The following is a 20655-nucleotide window of genomic DNA, read 5'->3' as shown; positions in this document are numbered from 1 at the left end:
AGGTGAAGTCCGCTTTAAAGAAAAGGAACTCTGATCAGTCAGGGAGTACTGCTACAATCATTCTAGGGCAGTGTTGGATCCCAGTCCTGGGGCTTGGACATGGTCAGCCAGCTGCTTGAGGTGAGCAGGGGTTCCATATCTCTGCAGCCTGTGGAGTAGGCCACCTTCAGTCCTACACGTCAATCTAGGCTTTGGTTAATAAGTCATTCAGGGAGCTGCATAGAGATCAGTCAGGAACCAGTCATTTATCAGCCAGGGCTGTCCAGGCATGTTGTGCAGCAGTCCTGGCGTCAGCTCAGTGAGAGTCGAGGGGGATTATCATGGGTCACTGCTATGGTAGGGAAAGTGAGGAATTCAACCATGTGGATCGGAGACAGCATATCGGAATGCTGAGGGGACAATAAATATGAAGAGGGTTCTTTTCACCATACAAGGGTGGGAGATGTACTGTTCTGGAGTACACTGATTACCATGGGAGGTGAGGTAGTTGGGGGCCACTGACAGTAACAACTGCTCTGGCTTCAAAGAGGGGACAACACAGCAGGATCGTTGGCATAGAAGCATTCAGTGGGAATACGCAGGATATCTACCAACAAGGAACACAGAGGTTTGGAGGGGCCCTTTCTTTTCGATTGTAACAACTGTGTTGCTTTCCATCTTTATGCAAATCATAAATGTACAACAGAAATGGAAAATGGCTACAAACACACTCAGTAAACGTAAGAAATAGGAGCAGGGGTAGGCCATTCAGCCCCTCATGCCTGTCCTGCCATTCTATAAGATCAGGCTATGTTCCTCTTTTGTGTCAGCTCCTCATAGCTCTCAATTCTGATTTTACGCAAAAATCCAGCTCCCGCATCTTTAAGTGCTTTCAATGATGTAAGCTCCACAACTCTCAGGATACAGAATTCGAGACATTCACTAGTCATGGAGAAGAAATTGAGTGTTTCCTTATTCTGTAACCGTGTTCGCTAGTTTGCAACTCCCCCTAGAAAATGAAGCATCTTCTCCACATCCACCCTGTCAACACCCCAATGTAATTGCCTCCAATGTAAGTGTAGCCTTTCTTAAATAGGGGGACAAAAACTGTACCCATTACTCCAGGTATAGCTTCACCAACACCTTGTACAGTTGTAACAAGACTCCCCTAATTTTAAATTCCAATTGCCTAACGGTGAAGACCAGAATTCCATTTGCCTTCTTAATTATTTGCTGTGCATGAGGGATAACATTTTTGACTGTTCTATGCTGCACGTTTTGGAGTCTGCATATGACCTTGTACTTTCCCACATTAAACTCCATCTGCCCAGTTTTTACCCACTCAATTACTTTATTTATATCCCCTTCCAGATACCTTATGTCCTCATCACAGGATGTCCTCAATTATTTTTGTGTCGCCAGTAAATTTTGACATGTTAGACCCTACCCCCTCCCCCAAATCATTAACATAGAGAGTAAGTAATCAAGGGTCTTGTACTGATCCTTGTGGATGACTAGTTATGTCATTCTAACATGAAAAAGATCTATTAATCCTGATTCCCTGTCTTCTGTTTGTTAACGAATTATCAATCCATGACAATATATAAACTGCAATAACATGAGCTCCTATCTTGTGCAATATCTTTTATTGGTATTGCATCAAGCCTATTACTGTAGTAACTTGTAACAGATCACTCTGCTCACTTATGACATCTGTGCTGCAGCCCTGGCAGTATGCTTTACCAACATAGCTACCTTTCCTCTGATGTGGGGCGCTATTCGATATACATATCACATTGAGAGCACCATATCATTGCAGTTGCCTCCATCAACAGAAAAGGTTTCCATTCCATCAACACACAAGTCATCTGTGATCATCACTATTACATCTTGGAGATCTACGACCTGGGAACTATTATGATGCCTACTGCCTTGAGAACCTTCTTGCTCCAGCCTCATGACAAGGGCCAGACAAGGGTTATCCTTTGCAACCGATTACTCCACTATGCAACCCCTTGACTGTGGCAGAATGTAGATACAATACAGTCATTCTACCACTGGTGCCATCATGGAGCAAATGATAGGCCTTCATAAAGTTCTGATGCTCAATTGGTCTGGAGTCACTTTGCAGTACATTTCAGATGGTTTGCTGCATAATCCTTGTATATTGTGCTTTGCACAACTGTGCAGGCAAACAACCAAATGTACTCTAAAGGACTGGGAAAATGAGTAGCAGCCTTCCAACAAGACGGATGAGATTTTCACCAAGGGTAATGTCACCTTCTGCACCACACACTGTAGGCCACAAACCAGACTGAGCTTAATTGAGATGACCTTCAGTAGACAAGAGTTTTAAACTCAATGGATATAAATGTTCACTGGCTGTGCAAACATTTATTATAAATGGCCAGGAGATGGTGGTGGTGGTGAGCTTCCCACTTGAATTGCTGTAGTCCAACTCAGATACTGATATTGCATGTAATTTAAATTAGAGCCAAAACCTCCTTTTGTAAACTTCTTGCCATGGTCATGAGCAAAAGCTAAACTCATGACACCAGTAGTCCTAGCTTCGGTTATTGGTAGGTCTGGCAACATCCATGGAGAGGGAAAGAAGAGTTAACACTTTGGGTACATGGCCCTTTCTCAGAACTGAACAAGGTTCTGAGGCAGGGTCACTGGGTCTGAAACATCCTTTCTCTCTACAGATGCAAACCTACTGCATTTCTCTTGCAATTTCCATTCCTATTTCAGTTTTCCAGCATCTGCAGTTTTTTTTTGAGCACTGGCTTTTTGCTGGTTTTAATCACAATATAACTGGGGGACTCCAGGCACAATCAGAGAAGAGAACAGTGGAAATTCAATGAGGTTCCCACCTTTATGAAGTGATTTTCTGTTAGAAAATATGCAGATGTGAACATTTAAGGAAGTCAACTGTGATGGCTAAGGACAATAAACCTTTTGGGTGAGATCTGGAGAACTGTCAGTGCAGAAAATTAGACATAAAGCAAACATGGTTTTATATCTCTAGAGTTCTGAAGCACAATGGCAATCGATGAATTCTTATATTATACAAGTTCTGGAGGAATCTCCCAAGCAGCAAAACTAAGAATCACATTTTGTTTCATTTAGCCTTCCTTCACTGTACACTTTAGATAGCTACAAGTCAAAATTCACAGAGAGACAGAATAAAATGCACCTATAAGGCTCAAATTCCTCTCACCTTGTCAGTAATGCAGGTTACGAGACGGATTATATAATGCAGATTTTTGAAGTTACTTACCTCACATGTCTGATTGAACGTTGAATCCTGTAAAAGAAGGAAAAGAATTTACACTTTCATATCTGTTAGCTACTGACAGCCTGTAAGAATCTACCGAAACAAAATGTGCAACTGAATTTCAGAGAATTCCTACACTAACTTGTTATATCAAGGGCATTGAAAACTTGAGCAAAAACTTCTGGATTTCCATTCCACCGAACTGAAAACTGATGGGAGCAATGGTCAGCCATGAGAATACTGTACTTAATAACCAATCCCTTGAAAAAACTATACAGAGGAACCTCGATTATCCAAATGACACAGGTGGGGAGTATTTCATTCGGTTAATCAAATTTCGGATAAGTGAATGCCAGATAACAAGCATTGGGACCTTGCGATCTTACCGGATAATCAGATATTCGGATAATCGATTGCTGGATCATTGAGGTTCTACCGCAATTGCTATTCAGTTGCAAAAGAAATACAGATTTCAAGTGAGAATAATTCCAAATTATTGGCTTCAGAACAGCATGTTTGACCATATGTAAACCAGCTACTTCTTTGTAAAAAGAAAATTAAAAAATAGAAGTTATTCAGTAAACACGTTCAAAGTAAATGCATAGTTTTCCATGTCAGCCAAAAACTTGAACAAAAATAAAGTCTCCAAGGACACTGTCAGGGCAGATCCCTGTACATTGAAACAGACATAACAAAAGAAGATATTGTCAGCTGAAATAATATTGGTATCAGTGCACATGTCTCATCGCTTGATACGAATGTACAGAAACTTCACTGGAGACATCCTAGTTACAAAATGATCACAAAGCAGCTCTTAATGATACCTCCCAAACTATAGTTGCACTGGACAATAAATGTTTTGCATCTCAACTATTAATTATATAAATTAAGTAAATTCAAATAATTTGATCCAAACTAAATTAATAAATCTGGACTTAAACAAATTAGCCTCAGTCAGAATGATTCTAAAAAGAAGTTCACAAAAGGAAATCTGCTGTCCTTAATGGGTGCAGCATTCCTTCCTCCACCTCAGAGGGAGAGAGTTTGGGAACAAGCAACAAGACATTGCTTGGCTGGTGGTGAGAAGGGCTCGACCTGGGAAATCCTTGTTCTGAGCAACCACACTCGGCCCTCGAAGCAGTTGTGGGGTTTTGAGACTGTCACACATCTCCTGCTGGAATGGGCCTTTGTGAAGAACGTCTGGAGAAAGATGCAGTGGTTTCTGTCAAAGTTCGTCCTGGTCAGCTCTGTGATGCGGGACTCTGTGCTCTATGGGTTGTTCCCCAGGATGCACACTGAGCCAAACATGACTGAGCATGGTGAAAGACACTCATCAATCTGCCCAAAACTTGCTGGCTTTCCAGAACAAAGAGTTGATCTTGACCAAGTGTTGCAGACTGGTGCACACCGGGGTCCAGGACTAAATGCTGAGAGATGCACTAAAGCTTGGAGCAGCTGCTACCAAGGCATAATGGTGAAAGACTACAGTCTGAGGACTTTCTGCTGAAGTTACTGGACCCTCTTAGTGCCTCAAACGCATATAAATAAAATCTTGGTTTGTTTGTATGGTGTTGAATACATAATGTTTGCTTCTTTCATATGCTACTGTACAGAACTGAACTTCATTTGTGACTAGATAGATATACAAAGTTTTTTTTATGAATAATGTATATTTTTGAAATTAAATAAAGTTTCAGAGGCAGCACAGGCAAAGCTGCTTCCTGCACAACCCACCAGCTCAGGCCCTGTCAGCTCAGCAGCTATTTTGCCAGGAGGACTGCCAGGGATTGGCACTTGCTAGGCCACAATATGATTCCAAAGTGCTGGCTGCTTCCTCGGTGAGTTTGGTGGCTGCAATGGAGAGCCAGGCCAAGCAATCTCAGAGTCTGCTGGATATGTACACAGATCTGCATTCCGTTAACTTTGCCACTGTAGCTCAGCATCAACAGCAAGGTGATGGGGGAGATAGAGGGGAGCTCAGTGTGGGTACCCTTTCCTCACAAGGTGACAGGTCAGTGCCAGTAGACATGCAGCCAAAGGAGAAACCACAGACAGTCCCCACAGAAATTGCCTGTCAGAACACTCCAGAGGTGCCCTCTTGTTCCACCTCCACCCTCAGCCTGACCCAGAACCCCAAATTCAACAGGGTCCACCGTAGGGCAGGCCCCTTCCAGTCCAGCGGAAGAGTCCAGAACAGCATGGAGACATATTGGGAGCAAAAGACAACAATCGTCTGAGGGCACATAGGTAGCATGGATGACATAACTGCAAGTAAATCAACACCTTAGCTAATATATATCAACTCTTCTTGACCAGCTGTGCATGAGTTGTCTGCCTAGCTACAACTACAACATTGAAGACGTGCAGCCTAGCCTTCCTTAGTATAACATGATGGTTGATGGACCAAAATGAGAGGTGAGCAGCTCTTGCACCATGTGTAGGCTATGGGTGACTGGCAGCTGACTGCTGCATTGGTAATTAGGATCAATCTTTCCATGTGGCAATTCATTATGCATCACATCCTTTACTGGAATTATACAGTCTCATAGAGCACAGAAACAGATCCTTCGGTCCAACTAATCCATGCCAACCAGATTTTCCAAACCAAACTAGTTCCATTACCTGCATTTGGCCCAAACCACTCTAAGTCAAGATTAGAGTGGTGCTGGAAAAGCACAGCAGGTCAGGCAGCAGCTGAGGAGCAGGAAAATCAACGTTTCGGGCAGGAGCCCTTCATCAAGATTCCTGATTAAGATCCTCTGATCTCCAGCATCTGTAGTTCTCACTTTCGCCATACCCCTCTAAACCTTTCCTATTCATCTACCTATCCAAATGTCTTTTAAAGGTTTTAACAGTACTTACATCCACCATTACCTCTGGCAGTTCATGTCACATACGATCGCCCTCTGTGTGAAAACGTTAACTTTCAGGTCCCTTTTAAATCTTTCTCCTTTCACCTTAAAAATACACCCCCTAGTTTTGAACTCCTCCACCCTAGGTTTTATAAACCTCTATAAGGTCACCACTCAACCTTCTACACTCCAGTGAAAAAAGTCTCAGCTTATCCAGGCTCTCCTTATAACTCAACCCTTCCATTCCCTGCAACATCCTAGTAAATCTTTTCCGAACCCTCTCCAGTTTAATAATATCCTTCATATAGCAGGGTGATCAGAAATGTACAGTACTACAGAAGAGGTCTCACCAACATCTTGCACAACCACAACATGATGTCCCAACTCCGACACTCAAAGATCAGATCAATGAAGGCAGTGGACTAAACACCTTCTTAACCACTCTATCTACTTGTGATGTAACTTTCAAAGAACTATGTATCTGAACCCTTAGGTCTCTCTGTTCAACAACACTACCCAGGGCCCTACCATTAACTGTAGGAGATCAGGTCCTGCCCTTGCTTGTTTTACCAAAATGTAATACCTCACTTTTGTCCAAATTAAACTCCATCTGTCACTCCTCAGCCCACTGGCCCAATTGATGAAGATCTCTTTGTAACCTGAGATAACCCTCCCTGTTGACGATACCAACAATTTTAGCATCATCTGCAAACTTACAAACCATGCCTCCTAAATTCTCATTCAACTCCTTTATAAAAATAACAAACAGTGGACTCAGCACCAATCCCTGCAGAACACCACTGGTCACATGCCTCCAGTCTGAATAACAGCTCTCCACCACCACGCTTCCTACCGTCAAGGCAATTTTGCATCCAATTGGCAAACTCTCCCTGATTCCCAAATGACCTAACTTTACTAATCAGTCTACTATGCAGAATCTTGTCAAAGGCTTTACATGTCCTTGTAGACAATGCCTATTGCTCTGCCCTCAATTGTTTTTGGCTACATCCTCAAAAAACTCAATGAAGATTATGAGATATGATTTCTCATGCACAAAGCTATGCTCCTCCCCAACCCATCTATCCAAGTCTTTTGTCCCTGTTACACCTCAGCCCCAGGGGTAGACATGGCAGATCTACTAGTCCACTTCTCCACCCTCCCCACCCATTAAAGATAGTGTGATGCTGACTGTCAACACTCACATTAGCCCTTTCCCTTCAATGATCTATTGTCTCCACCTATTATCTATTGACTTACCACCCACCACCCTCCAACTCCTATTCACAATTGCAACTCCCTGTGCATCCCAGCATTCTTTTTCCAGTCCCCACAATTATGTTTCCCAGCTTCCCTCCTGTAGCACTGGGCCCTTAAAAACCCCTTCAACAGGGGTGACCATGACCTTCTCCCTGGACTAAAAGGGTATTGACTCCCTGACCTTGACTGTGCCAAGTGGCTGACTGACCGTATGCAAGCCACAGACCTTCACTTACTGTGCTGGGATCCCCTGCCTATAGGGAGTATCACTGGTTGTGACTGTATCTACTTGCTTTAGACTTTGAGACATGGCCATTTAGTGAAGCACGAGTTGGGTTTGGAACACACAGGACTGGTATTTGATGCTGCTGTAACACTGACATTGCATAATGCCATACAGAAACATACCCACCCCTTTAACTGGTCATTGCTGACAACCATGACATGCTGCCTGGCTTTGCATCTGCACTAAAAGAGAATCAGGACACTGTAACCTTTAGTGCTGGCAAAGTATCAAAAAGAAAGGCAGTTCAGAGCTGCTGAAAGCATCTGTGTCAGTACATAGGGAGGATGTGAGTGTTAAGAGGAAGGAACAAGCAGCCCTAAGATGCACCAAGTCCAAATAACAATGCCCTTGTCCATAAAGCAGCATTGCAATGAGTGATGCTAGTGCACTCCAAAGAACAGCGCTGAAGTGCAGAAGGGCATTATGAGATTGGAAATGAGCCTTAGGATGCAGTGAGGCTGGTACATGTCAGATGTCAATGTCAGTGTACATGGGCTTTATGTAGTCACTGCCCGTGGTGTATGCCCTGACATGTTGGTCACTGATGTCCAAAATGGAAATTGAGGTTCAAGTGTTGGTTGTAGCGGCTGTGACATTTTGTGTTGGAAATTCAGTGTCCATTTCTGTGTGGTGGGTGGAAGACAGCATATTAAAGAAACAAGATTATGTATGTAACCAGGGTCATAATGAATGATTAGCTGTGAAAATATACCTCTCACTGCGCAGTGAGATTCTCATCTTGTCATCCAAGTCTTGATTGAAAAATGGTACTTGACATCAGGAAGGTCCTCAGTGGACATCTCACCTGATTTTCCCAAAAGAATGGCTTTATGTGGGGGAGGTCTTGTCAGTCTAATCTGATTGAGTTCTTTTGAGGAGGTGCCATAGATGATTGATGAGGGTAAGGAAATAGATGTTGTCTACATGGACTTTACTAAAGCAGGTCCCTGATGGTGGGCTGATCCAGGAGATTAAGTTCCATGGGATCCATGGTGAATTGATAAGTTGGATACAAAACTGTCTGGATCATAGAAGACAGAGGTAATTGAAAGGGTGCTTTTCTGCCTGGGAATCTTTGACCAGTGGTTTTCTGTCAGGATCAGAGCTGGACCCTCTGTTGTTTGTAACTTCTATAAATGACTTGAATGAAAGTGTTTGCATGATGACATGAAAATTGATGGAGCTCTGGATAGTGAGGAAGGTTGTCTAAGGATACAGCAGGATATAGATCAGCTAGAAAATTCCATGGAGAAACGGCAGATAGAGTTTAATGCGGACAAGTGAAAGGTGACGGGAGGTCAAATTGAAGAGGTAAATATATGAGCCTTAAGAGCATTGATATACAGAGAGATCTTGGGGTGCAAGTCCATAGCTCTCTGAAAGTGGCAACGCAAGTGAACAAAGTGGTAAGGTAGGTGTACAGCATGTTTGCTTTCATCAGTGAGAGCATTGTGTATACGAGTTAACAAGTCATGTTGCAGCTGTATAGAACTTTAGTTCGGCATCATTTGCAGTATTGTGTGCTGTTCTGGTCACATTACAAGAAGAATCTGGAAGCTCTGGAGAAGGTGTAAAAGTTTACCAGGAGGTTGCTTGGATTGGAGTGTATTCGCTATAAGGAGAAGTTAGGCAAACATTAATTGCTTTTGCTAGAGCGAAGGCTGAGGAGTGACCTGATAGAAATATATAAGATTATCAGAGGCATGGGTAGCGTAGATAGTCAGAATCTTTCTCCCCAGAGTGGAAATGGCAAGTACTAGTGGCAGAGGCTTAAAGTGAGAAGGGGAATGTTTAAAGGACATGTGAGAAATTTTTGTTTTTACACAGAGGGTGGCAGGTGCCTGGAATGCACTGACAGAGGAGTTGGTAGAAACAGATATGATAACAATGTTTAAGAGGTATTTAGACAGACACATAACAGGCAGGGAGTAGAGGGATATAGATCATGTGCAAACAGAGGGGATTAGTTTAGAATGGCAACATGGTCAACACAGACATGAATGGATGAAGGGCCTGTTCCTGATCTATATTTCTATTCATTACCATGGCTTATACTGTTCAGGGACTGAGATAATTTCTATGCTAATACTTTTTACTTTAAAAGCACAAAAGCACTTACTCCTTCCCCACAGAAAGAGTGCATTCCATTTATTTTCTTTCATTTTAGTGACATTACAGCATTCACTAACAGCTAGCTAGTAGAAAGTCATAAAACTCACTGTAAACCTATAAATCACACAAGTAAAAACAAAGACATCTCATATGCTCGTTGTGATGTAACCAAACTGGTATCTAGCTTACTGGCAGCAGTATGGCCCATCGGTTCTAATAGCATTAACGCTTGGATGTGTTTAGACTGAAGGTTAAAACGTATTTTGAACCTGAGCCAGGAGACTGTATAGCTGCAAGTTGTTTTGACAGTAAATTAATACAGACTATGTCATTTGTTTGTTATAATGTGAATATTTATTGTAGAGCATGCAAAGTGAAGCATAGTATGTCCAAGTTATCCCATAAATTCAAATGTGATCTGTAATTTTGAATGCTTCAATTGGATGGACAATTCTTGCAAGACCTTCGAACTAATTTATTAATATTCCAGACTCATACCAAACCACTCTCACAAAACCTTGTTATAATATATTTTGTGGCAGCATGATGGAACTACATCATATAATGGTGGATAACAACTTGAACCTACACCTTTCACCCAGATTTTATTTTCTCAAAAGGAGTTAAAGAGATGACAGGTGCCAGCTTCCAAGCGCAAAGGAAAAAGGAATCAAGATGCCCAGACAGTTTCCACATCTTGCCTAGTAACTGGAGTGAGTGCTGTGTCAACTCAGCTCTGAATAATCTTAATCATGTCTGTTTAACCAGAGAGAATGAATGTGCTGCTCGGAGATTCTGGGAGGATGCTCATAGGGAAATCCAGGCTATAGCTTCCTGAAGTCCAAAAAAGACAATGATCAGCACAGAGAAACTTGTGCCAAGTCAGGATCTGAAAGCCCACTTAATCTTCTGATAACCAATAGCTGATTGGTGGCCTCCCAGTGTAAAGACCCTAAATGAGTAAATGCCAGCCAATCAGGAGCTAGCAAATCAAACAGGCACCAGTGTTATGGAGGCAGCTGAGGCTGCTATCATTTCAACACCTCCAGGATTCCCAGGATGGAGGAGCAACCACAGAACAGGTGAGTGTTTTGGGATGGCGAGGGGTGGGGTTTGAATCAAGGGCAGGAGAATAACTGAGGGCCAACATACCACCCTATGTCCAGGCCACTAATTGTAAACAGATTTAAGGACCTCACACTAACTGACAGCTTGCCCTAGGATTAAAATCAGGCCGAGAACTCGACTCCATTACATCCTGCCTGGAACTGAAATAATTGCAGGTCAGGTAGGCATAGACCATTAAGCAGCTATTAATTCACTACTTAGTGGCCTCAAATTGGCAGCAGCTCAGGAAGGTTGAACTTGGATCTCCCCACCCAATCCCATTGGAGGTGGTGAAGGTAGTGGGTTTCTGGGTGCCATCACCCTGCCCAATCCAGTTTCCTCCGTCTCCAGGTCTGTCATCTCCAGAAGCAGAAGTTTCCCTCTACAGTGTGCAACAGAGCAGGGAAATAGGTAGCCAAACAAAATGATAAGCCATAGCTATGGCATGTACATAAATGGATTTTTTGGCATGATTATTGTATTTTGAAAGCTATTTATATTATAAATCCTTTATTGTGACAACACAGAGCAGAGATTTCAAAATGAATGCAGTTAATAAATTCTAAAACATTCCACATTTCAATGCCTATTAATAAAAAAGGTTTGCAAAATTTAGAATAGAATTCTGTTTTTATCCATTAAGATACCTTATTTGTTAATTCTGCATCTCAGCAAATCAACTCTATTTTCTTACAAACAGAGAAAGTACTTACACAGAGACTGAAACAATTGCGAAATACTGTGTAGTTCCAATAGCTGCATACTTCAATGCACTGTGACAAGAGGAAAACAACATTATATTCCTGAAAAATGTCCTTGTTTTCAAAAAAAGTCTCATTTGAAATAAAACAAACATTCATAAAATGTTTTTCATGCCATTTTTAAAAACCTTCTTGTTTCATATTTATTTTGTTCCCTTCCACATCATTAGTTTTCTTGTAGCAGACACTGCTTGGAGCTAGAGGTTTAACAATCATTCTATCCCAGTGCCATAGTTTGAGATTTAAGTGAGCACAGTTACTGACATTCTGATTAAATTTCCCTCAGCTATTGAAGACAAGTCTCCAATCTGTACTGACAATGTAGAGATTATCAGGCAACCATATTGGGAGCTTCACGTGTGATCCATTCAGCAACCCCACAATCAGCATTAATCCACCAACAACTGCAGCAAATAAAATAATTTAGCTAAAACATTAAAGAACGCTAGATGTAAAACCCCACAATCAGCATTAATCCACCAACAACTGCAGCAAATAAAATAATTTAGCTAAAACATTAAAGAATGCTAGATGTAAATAGGTCAATCATGGAAATCTCAATCACAGAACAACATTTGTCATTTTGCCAGAGCTAATAAGGAACAGACTGAGAATCTCTACAGCAAATTCAACTTGGAGAATGAATTCTTGCTGAACTATTCATAAGTTACAGTTAAAATCAACACACTGCACCTGAAACCCCATCACCCCCTCTAAAAACATTCACAAATTCCACTAGCCTTTCTTGACTGTATCCCCCAGGTTTTCTTTCTCAATATAAACACATCCTCAGGCATCCGTCTCATCCTCACTGATTCCTTTGTTCCATGTTCACAAATCCAGAGATGCTGCTCACCGGTGGTTCCAGGATTTCTCAGCAGTGTGGAGCCTCTCTTGGAGCTGCAGACTATGAAGCCTCCTTTGCAAATTGCTAGAACCTGAGATTGTTCACAATGCTTGTAAATCAGCCTTCCTGATATCACTACATGGGATACTAGCTCCTTCATGAAAATCCTGACTGTGAGCAACACTACAGGATAATATGCATGTCAGATTTACAATTACCACGCAACAGTTTACACTCTTGATGACTTTCCCTTACTATATAATGCAATACTTAAGACATAATTTTAAGTATAATTTCAATTTTACACAGGATGATTTCAGCAGAATACTTGAAGCTGTCAACCAGCTGGTTTTCAGAAATCTAAATACTCAAAGCTTCCATTTAACAATCCCTTTATCCTGTCCTTAGCGTAAATGCAATAGAGAATGTCCATTTTTTTTGACATCAGTGCCCTTATTATGTTTCACTAATCCAAAAATCTTTACCAATGCTACACCATATTCTGCAACATTCCACTTGCCTACATTCTGCCAAATCTTTAGCTAAGAGTTTACAAATAGCTGGCACTCTGCTCTTATCCTTCTATATTCATGATCGGGAGGAGCGTGGGAATCACGTCCTTTTGGACTTTGAGGGCAACCAGACTGTGGAATTAGAGATAAATAGTTTTTCAAAGTGAAGAATTTGAAGTTTAACCTGATTATATAGTGGAACCTCCACTATTGATAGTGGATAATAAATTTTAAACTTACAGTATCACAATACTTCAAAAATTGAAGACAATACAACATGTTTAATATGAATTACATGTGATTTTTTTCAGCTTTTTTAGTTCTATCACATACTAATAGGTTAACATTAGCAATCTATATACTGAAGCAATAATATATTATGCAAAATTCTGTCATCTGAAAAGTTAATAGTGAGAATATCAGTTTTACTGTACAGTATTAAAATAAGTAATGTACAGGCAATTGAAATAATAATGTGCATTAAAAACATGAAGTGATTATTACCTTATTTGATGATTCTGTGCCAAGTTTTCAATTTAAGGCAAGTGAAGTGGAGCAGCTGTTGGTACTAATTAACTTAAACATACTCCCTGAAAGAACAGATATTTCCCCTCTTCCACTCACCTAAGTTCACTCAGCTTTCTTCCATTTGATGTGGGTCAGGGACAGGAGGGTGTGATTGTAAGCCAGGCCAGTATGAGGATCCAGAGGAAACAATGGATTAGCCTTAGTCTGCAATTGTCTGACAGGGCTTGAGACTTTTGCAGCTTGCAAGGACAGGGCAGGGACTGCCGCAAAAGTGGGCACACTAACCAGGCATCATGGAGCAACGAGCCATTTAAGTGGAAAAGGATAAAAGCATGTTCTAACAGATGACAGTTTAATTAGGAAATAGATATTGTTCTCCACAGTCGAAAGAATGAGGCCTAATGACTGTGCTCTCCTTCCCTGACAGCCAATAGACACTTTCTAAGGGCTTGAGGGGAATTTGCAAAGTCGAAGGATCCAGTGATTTAGGTAGACTAGAGAAAAGATTCTACAATGAGATGGGATAGCCAAGGACTGAAAAGCAGAGCCACAGGTTAACTCCTTGGCATGTAAATAGGAAGATATTTATAATAAACACTGATAATATCACAATCACAATGAAGAAGAAGTTTTACAGAAGGAGTAGCCAGCGAAGACCTTATGCTGAGTTATAATGGTGTAAATACGAAAAAAGGTTGAAAGTAAAGAACCAAGAGTCAAGTTATTTATCTTCAAGTAATTGCCAAGTAACATCATCTGAAACTCAACCAACAGCAACAAAGCAATAACAGCTTCCAGTACAAAGAGCAAATTGCCATAGTGCAAGTAAGGTTGGAAGGTGGAATGATTGATGTGGAAGAAATGGTTTATGATTCAAGGGGACATGAGCATCAGTACTGGGGAATGATGGAATTTAACCATGGATATCTTTGCTGAGACCAGTGGCCTGTTGGATTGTATAACTAGGGTTGTAAGAGGGTATTTTAATGAAATTGCAAGGATGCATGCAAGGCAATGGTGATACAGGTTTGAATTTTGAAAAGGCATTCAACAAGATATTAAATTTAAGACCACTTAACAAGCTGAGCCAATGATGTTGTGAGTAGGACATTAGCATAAATGGAGATTGGATAACTAATAGAATTGTGATTAATGGAGACATTTTCAAGATGGCAACCTGTAATTAATGCTGCAAGCACAATTATTTACAATATGTATTAAAGGTTTGGATAAGGAAAGTGAATGTACTTTAGCCAAGATTGCAGATAACAAAAGCAGGTAGGGAGTGGAGCAATAAGGATGCCACAAAGATCTACAAAGGGATATGCACTGATTAATTGAGGGGCCGAAAATGCTTGCCAAATGCAAAATATGTGGGAACTTGCACTATAGTAGGAAGAATAGAATAAGTGAATATTATTTAAATGGTGAGAGACATCAGAAAGTTGCAGAGAGGTTTCGAGGTCCATGAATCACAAAAAGCTACCATCCAAGTTCAGTAGGTAGTGGGAAGGCAAATGGAACATTGGTCTTTATTTCAAAATGGACAGGACATAAAAATAGGAAAGGCTTACTAAAACTATACAAAGCATTAGTACACACCTGGAATATTGCCAAAAGATTTAGTCTCTTTATCTAAGCAAAGATATTCAGGAATTGGACACAGTCCAGAGAAGGTTTACAGGGTTGATCCCTGGCATGCAGAAATTCTATTATGAGGAGAGGTTCAGCAGACTGGGCTTGTACTCATTGGACTATAAAAGAATGAGATTATTGAAACATTTAGGTTTGATGTGAAGAGGTGGTGTGCCTTATGGGACAATCTAGGACCACAGGGCATAACCTCAGACTAAGATTTGTCCATTTAAGGCAGAGATGAGGAGAAAGTTCTTCTCTTGGAGGATAATGAACCTGTGAAATTCTTTACCACAGAGGGCTGTCAGGGTTGAGGAATTCAGGGCTGAGATAGACAGATTTTTAATTAGTAAGGGAATCAAAGGTTACAGGATAAAGCTGGAAAGTGGAATTGAGGATCATCAGATCAGACATGATCACAATGAATGGAGTGACATACTTCTTCCCACCCTACCACCTGCAAAAATGCCATTCCGTATTCCCAATTCCTCCGTCTCCGCTGTATCTGCTCCCAGGAGGACCAGTTCCACCACAGAACACACCAGATGGCCTCCTTCTTTAGAGACCGCAATTTCCCTTCCCACGTGGTTAAAGATGCCCTCCAACGCATCTCATCCTTATCCCGCCCCTCCGCCCTCAAACCCCACCCCTCCAACCATAACAAGGACAGAACCCCACTCGTGCACCCCTACCATCCTACCAACCTTGGCATAAACCACATCATCTGACAACATTTCCGCCACCTCCAAACGGACCCCACCACCAGGGATATATTTCCCTCCCCACCCATTTCTGCTTTCTGCAAAGACTGTTCCCTCCGTGACTACCTGGTCAGGTCCACGCCTCCCAACAACCCACCCTCCCTTCCTGGCACCCTCGCCTGCCACCGCAGGAATTGCAAAATCTGCACCCATACCTCCCCCTTCACCTCCATCCAAGGCCCCAAAGGAGCATTCCACATCCATCAAAATTTCACCTGCACATCCACCAATGTCATTTATTGTATCCGTTGCTCCCGATGCGGTCTCCTCTACACTGGGGAGACTGGACGCCTCCTAGCAGAGCGTTTTAGGGAACATCTCTGGGACACCCGCACCAATCAACCCCACTGCCCTGTGGCCCAACATTTCAACTTCCTCTCCCACTCTGCCAAGGGCACGCCTCCTCCACTGCCGCTCCCTCACCATCCGACAGCTGGAGGAAAACGCCTCATCTTCCACCTCGGAACACTTCAACCCCAGGGCATCAATGTGGATTTCACCAGTTTCCTCATTTCCCCTTCCCCCACCTCACTCCAGCTCCAGCCTTCCAGCTCAGCACTGCCGTCATGACCCCTCCTACCTGCCTCTCTTCCTTTCCACCTGTCCACTCCACCCTCCTCTCTGACCTTCATCCCCACCCCATTCATATCACCTCCATCCCCACCCCCATTCACCTATTGTACTCTATGCTACTTTCTCCCCACCCCCACCCCCCTCTCATTTATCTCACCACCCTGCAGGCTCCCTGCCTCTATTCCGGATGAAGGGCTTTTGCCTGAAACATCAATTTTCCTGCTCCTCGGATGCTGCCTGACCTGCTATGCATTTCCAGCACCACTCTAATCTAGTTTCCAGCATCTGCAGTCCTTGTTTTTACCTTACCAGAGTGACATACTTGATGGGCCAAATGGCCTATGTCAACTCCTGTGTCTTATGGTCTTAAGGGGGTAATAACCACAGTGTGACAGAAAGGAAAACAACACACTTAAGAGTGTACCAGTAAATAAGGTCTGGGGTGGGGTGGGGGGTGGGGGAAGTTATAAAGATAGAATTTTTAAGAGTTCTTTATTGGAATGTCACAACATTCATAATAGAAGTAAATCTGTATGACAACAGTCATTTGAAAATGCAGTTCCAAAGTGAACATAGCTGTGCCATGAATATTGAAGGTTATTTGCCAGTTAGAAGGATAGGAAGCAAAGTAGCTCTCCTAATAAAAGGTGAGATCAGTACAATCATGAAAAATGATCTTGCTGCAGAGGATCAAATTGAAGAACGATCGAGTACAGCTAAGAAATTTTAAAAAAAGGAAAGAAGCTACTGGTGGGCATTGCAAGCACCCAGCAGTGGCTCAATTAGAAGACCATAAGAAATAGGAACTGCAGTAAGTTGTTCGCCCTCTTGAGCCTACTCCGCTATTCAATGGGATCATTGCTGATGTGACATTCCTCAAATCCAAGCTCCTGCATTTTCCCCATAACCCTAGATTGCCCTACTGATCAAGAATTTGTCTATCTCAGCCTTAGATTTACGCAACAACTCAGGCCCTACAGCTCTTTGTGACAAGGAGTTCCAAAGGCACTCAAATCTCAGAATAAATTCCTCTTCGTCTCAGTCTTAAACTGGGTAGTCCTTTACTCTGAGACTATGCCCTTTGGTCCTAGATTCTCCCATGAGGAGAAACATTCTCTCAGCACTTACCTTGGCAAGCCCTTTAAGATGGACAAGAAAGGAGCACTTTAAAGAACCAGTATTATTTAAACTGAATTTAGTGCAATGCTGGGAGTTGGCCACATTGACTTGATTGTCACATTTTGAATTAGATTATAAGCTGGGGCCTTAAGTGAACAAACAAGATGGACAAGAAAGGAGCACTTTAAAGAACCAGTATTATTTAAACTGAATTATTGAGCATCTTTGCTGTGTGTGTGATCTTGCTATGTACAAGTTGGTTGCTGCATTTCCTATATTGCAGTGACCACAAATAAAAAAGGTGTAATTTGTTATAAAGCTCCTGGGATACCCTGAGGTTCTGAAGGGCTTGATATAAATGGTTCTAGACATAAAGGATTAGTTACCTGGATAGACTGAAGAAGCTGTGTTTTACTGCAAAGAAGGCTTAAGAGGAGATTTAACAGATGTTCAAAATCAAGCGGAACTTATATAATGTAGACAAGAGTGAAGGGAGTGAAATTATTTCTGATGGCTGAAAGATGGATCACATGACTACAGGTGGCTGGCAAAAGAACAAGAGGTGACAAGAGGATGTTTTTAACGTATAAATGCAATAAATGGTTAAGGATTTAGAATGAATCATCTGATGAGGTAGTGTACGCAGATTTAATAGCAGCCCTGAAAAGTGTACTGAAGAAATAATTGTAGGATTAAGGAGAAAAAGAGCAAGGGAATGGGACTAACCTGACTTCTCTTTGAAAGAATAATGCAGGCCCAATAAGCCAAATGGTCTCCCATGATACTGTTTGATGTTCACCCCATCATTTCAGCTATTGTATCCTTGTTAAATGGCTGGCTCTCCCCAGACTTAAACTCTTCAAATAGGATTTCTCTAACTATACTCGTGGCTTCATCCTACACCACAGCCCTAACTATACTCGTGGCTTCATCCTACACCACAGCCCTCCCTGCCACCATCCCCAGACCTCTTCTATCACAGAGGAGTGGTGGGTACTAAGCGGAAAGAGATCTTTGCACTTTGAAATATGACAACTTTGCATTTATGAGAAAATAACATTTAGTCGTTTTTAACTGTGATTAAACCACTGCTTTTTCGTTCTACTTCAAACAATATTACATCACATTCGGCAAATATTAAGTGTTTGTGAGTCCATTCAGTATTCTAACAACAGTCGGGTAGAAACTGTTTCGAAACCGGCTGGTGCATGTGTTCAAGCTTCTGTACCTTCTCCCTGATGGCAGAGGCTGTAGAAAAACATTGCCAGGGTGGGATGGATCTTTAAGAATACTAGCGGCCTTCCCTTGACAGCGGGCCTGGTAGATGGATTCTATAGATGGGAGGTTAGACTTTGTGATTGTCCAGGTCGAGTTCACCACTCTCTGTAACTGTCTCCAACCTTGAATGGTACAGTTGCCATACCAGGTAGTGATACATCCAGACAGAATGCTCCTGATGGTGCACCTATAAAAGTTGGCAAGGGTATTCACTGTCATTCCAAATTTCCTCAGCTGCCTGAGGAAGAAGAGATGTTGTTGGGCCTTTGTAACAAGTGCATCCACATGAAGAGTTCAAGAAAGGATGTTGTGGGTGTCTATTTTTTTAGGTTTATTTGTTATTTTCCTATTTTATACTTACACCATGTATATCTGCAATATAGTGTAACCTTTTTCTTTATTTTCTCTATTTTTGTAGCTAAGATTTGTACCTAAGGTGGCACTACGTGTTGGTGACATTGTCCTCATTTCACTGTACTCCTGATCTTTTTTGAAACTTGAGTACCTGTGACAAAAATATCTAATTCTAATTCTAATACATTGGTCTCTTAATATTTCTGTATAAGATTTTCCAAGAAAATCATTTTACTATTAGACCAGAATGGTTACAAACTGAGCTGTATGACACATTACCAACTGCTGTTGCAATGGCTTCAAAAGACAAAGACTCTCTTTTAGTAGGTTTCAACAGACATTCCAAGTATGTGCATCATTCAACTAGAAACAGGTCCAGCATTTCATTCATTCCCAATCTCATTTTCTGACCACTTGCTGAATTGTCAATCTCATACAATTAGTGCCACTACTCTAACTCCTGCGAGATCTACCAAAATAGGAATACAAAATGTTATCCAGACAATAAAAAAAATTTCTATGATTCACTGAAAACCAAACCACTTAAAAGTATTTAGGGTGTACAATCTACAAGTTCCCAGTATAAAGAGGGCTTAAATTTTCCATCAGCAATTGCTCATAGTCACTTCACCCTGCAGCTGAAACATTAAATGATTTAAGCAGAAGCATAAAAAACTATCCTATTGCACAATGAAAGGCAAGTGTGCTTTGGAGTAACATAATATAAATCCTGCTTTACTGGTACTTTCACAATATTGCAAGTTGCCCATCATCTGTATTCTATACGAGTAATAGGAGAAAGTTTAAAAACTAAAAATGATGATCCAATTGAATAACAAAACAAGTTTGAGTGACTGAATAGTCCAAAAATCATTCTATGAGCTGAACTTTTACTAATAATCATTGAAGACTCCATTTAGTGGAGTTTCACAAATGGTTCCTCTCCACAAGCTTTAGGGAGTTATCCCATGGAATTTTATGTTGCTCACCTCATTATGGTTACTAGTTTAGGGAACTACAAAGCTATGAAGGCACAGTTGACAAAGGGGGACTGAAAAATCATTTAAGGAGATAGTTCATTATTCTCAAAAAGATAAATTCCACTAAGACAGACAGACAATAAAGTAAAGAATGGTATCAAATGAAAGGTGTACAAAACTGTAAAGATTAGTGGCAGGCCAGAAGTGGGAAAGTTTTAGAAACCAAAGTATGATAAACGAAAAGGAAAAATTGGAGTAAGTATATATTAGAAATAAATACAAAAACAATTGCAAGAGCTTTTCCAACTGTGTAAAATGAAACAATACTTAAAGTAAAAGTTGGTTTCTTCAAGGATGAGACTGGGCAATGTTTCACAGTAGCAGACAGTAAAAGAATCGCAAGAGGAAAAGTTAAAAATCGATTGCCAAAAAGGGAA

The 20655-nt window shown here is 41.3% G+C and overlaps 1 protein-coding gene across 1 annotated transcript in view; it reads right to left on the bottom strand.

Moving 5' to 3' along the window:
* The window catches only part of LOC122555525 (proto-oncogene tyrosine-protein kinase ROS-like), a 208342-nt gene that overhangs the window by 164924 nt on the left and 22763 nt on the right, over positions 1-20655 (bottom strand). The window contains exons 3-4 of the mRNA XM_043701546.1: positions 11584-11643; positions 3260-3286 (exon numbers count right to left, since the gene is read on the bottom strand). Coding sequence (XP_043557481.1) covers positions 3260-3286; positions 11584-11643 — 87 coding nt within the window. The remainder of the gene's footprint in view (positions 1-3259; positions 3287-11583; positions 11644-20655) is intronic.

This window comes from Chiloscyllium plagiosum, chromosome 12, assembly GCF_004010195.1.
Source record: "Chiloscyllium plagiosum isolate BGI_BamShark_2017 chromosome 12, ASM401019v2, whole genome shotgun sequence".
In the NCBI taxonomy this organism is placed as follows: Eukaryota; Metazoa; Chordata; class Chondrichthyes; order Orectolobiformes; family Hemiscylliidae; genus Chiloscyllium; species Chiloscyllium plagiosum.
Note: the sequence above shows the minus strand (reverse complement) of the source record. Positions and strands in the feature narration are given on the sequence as shown.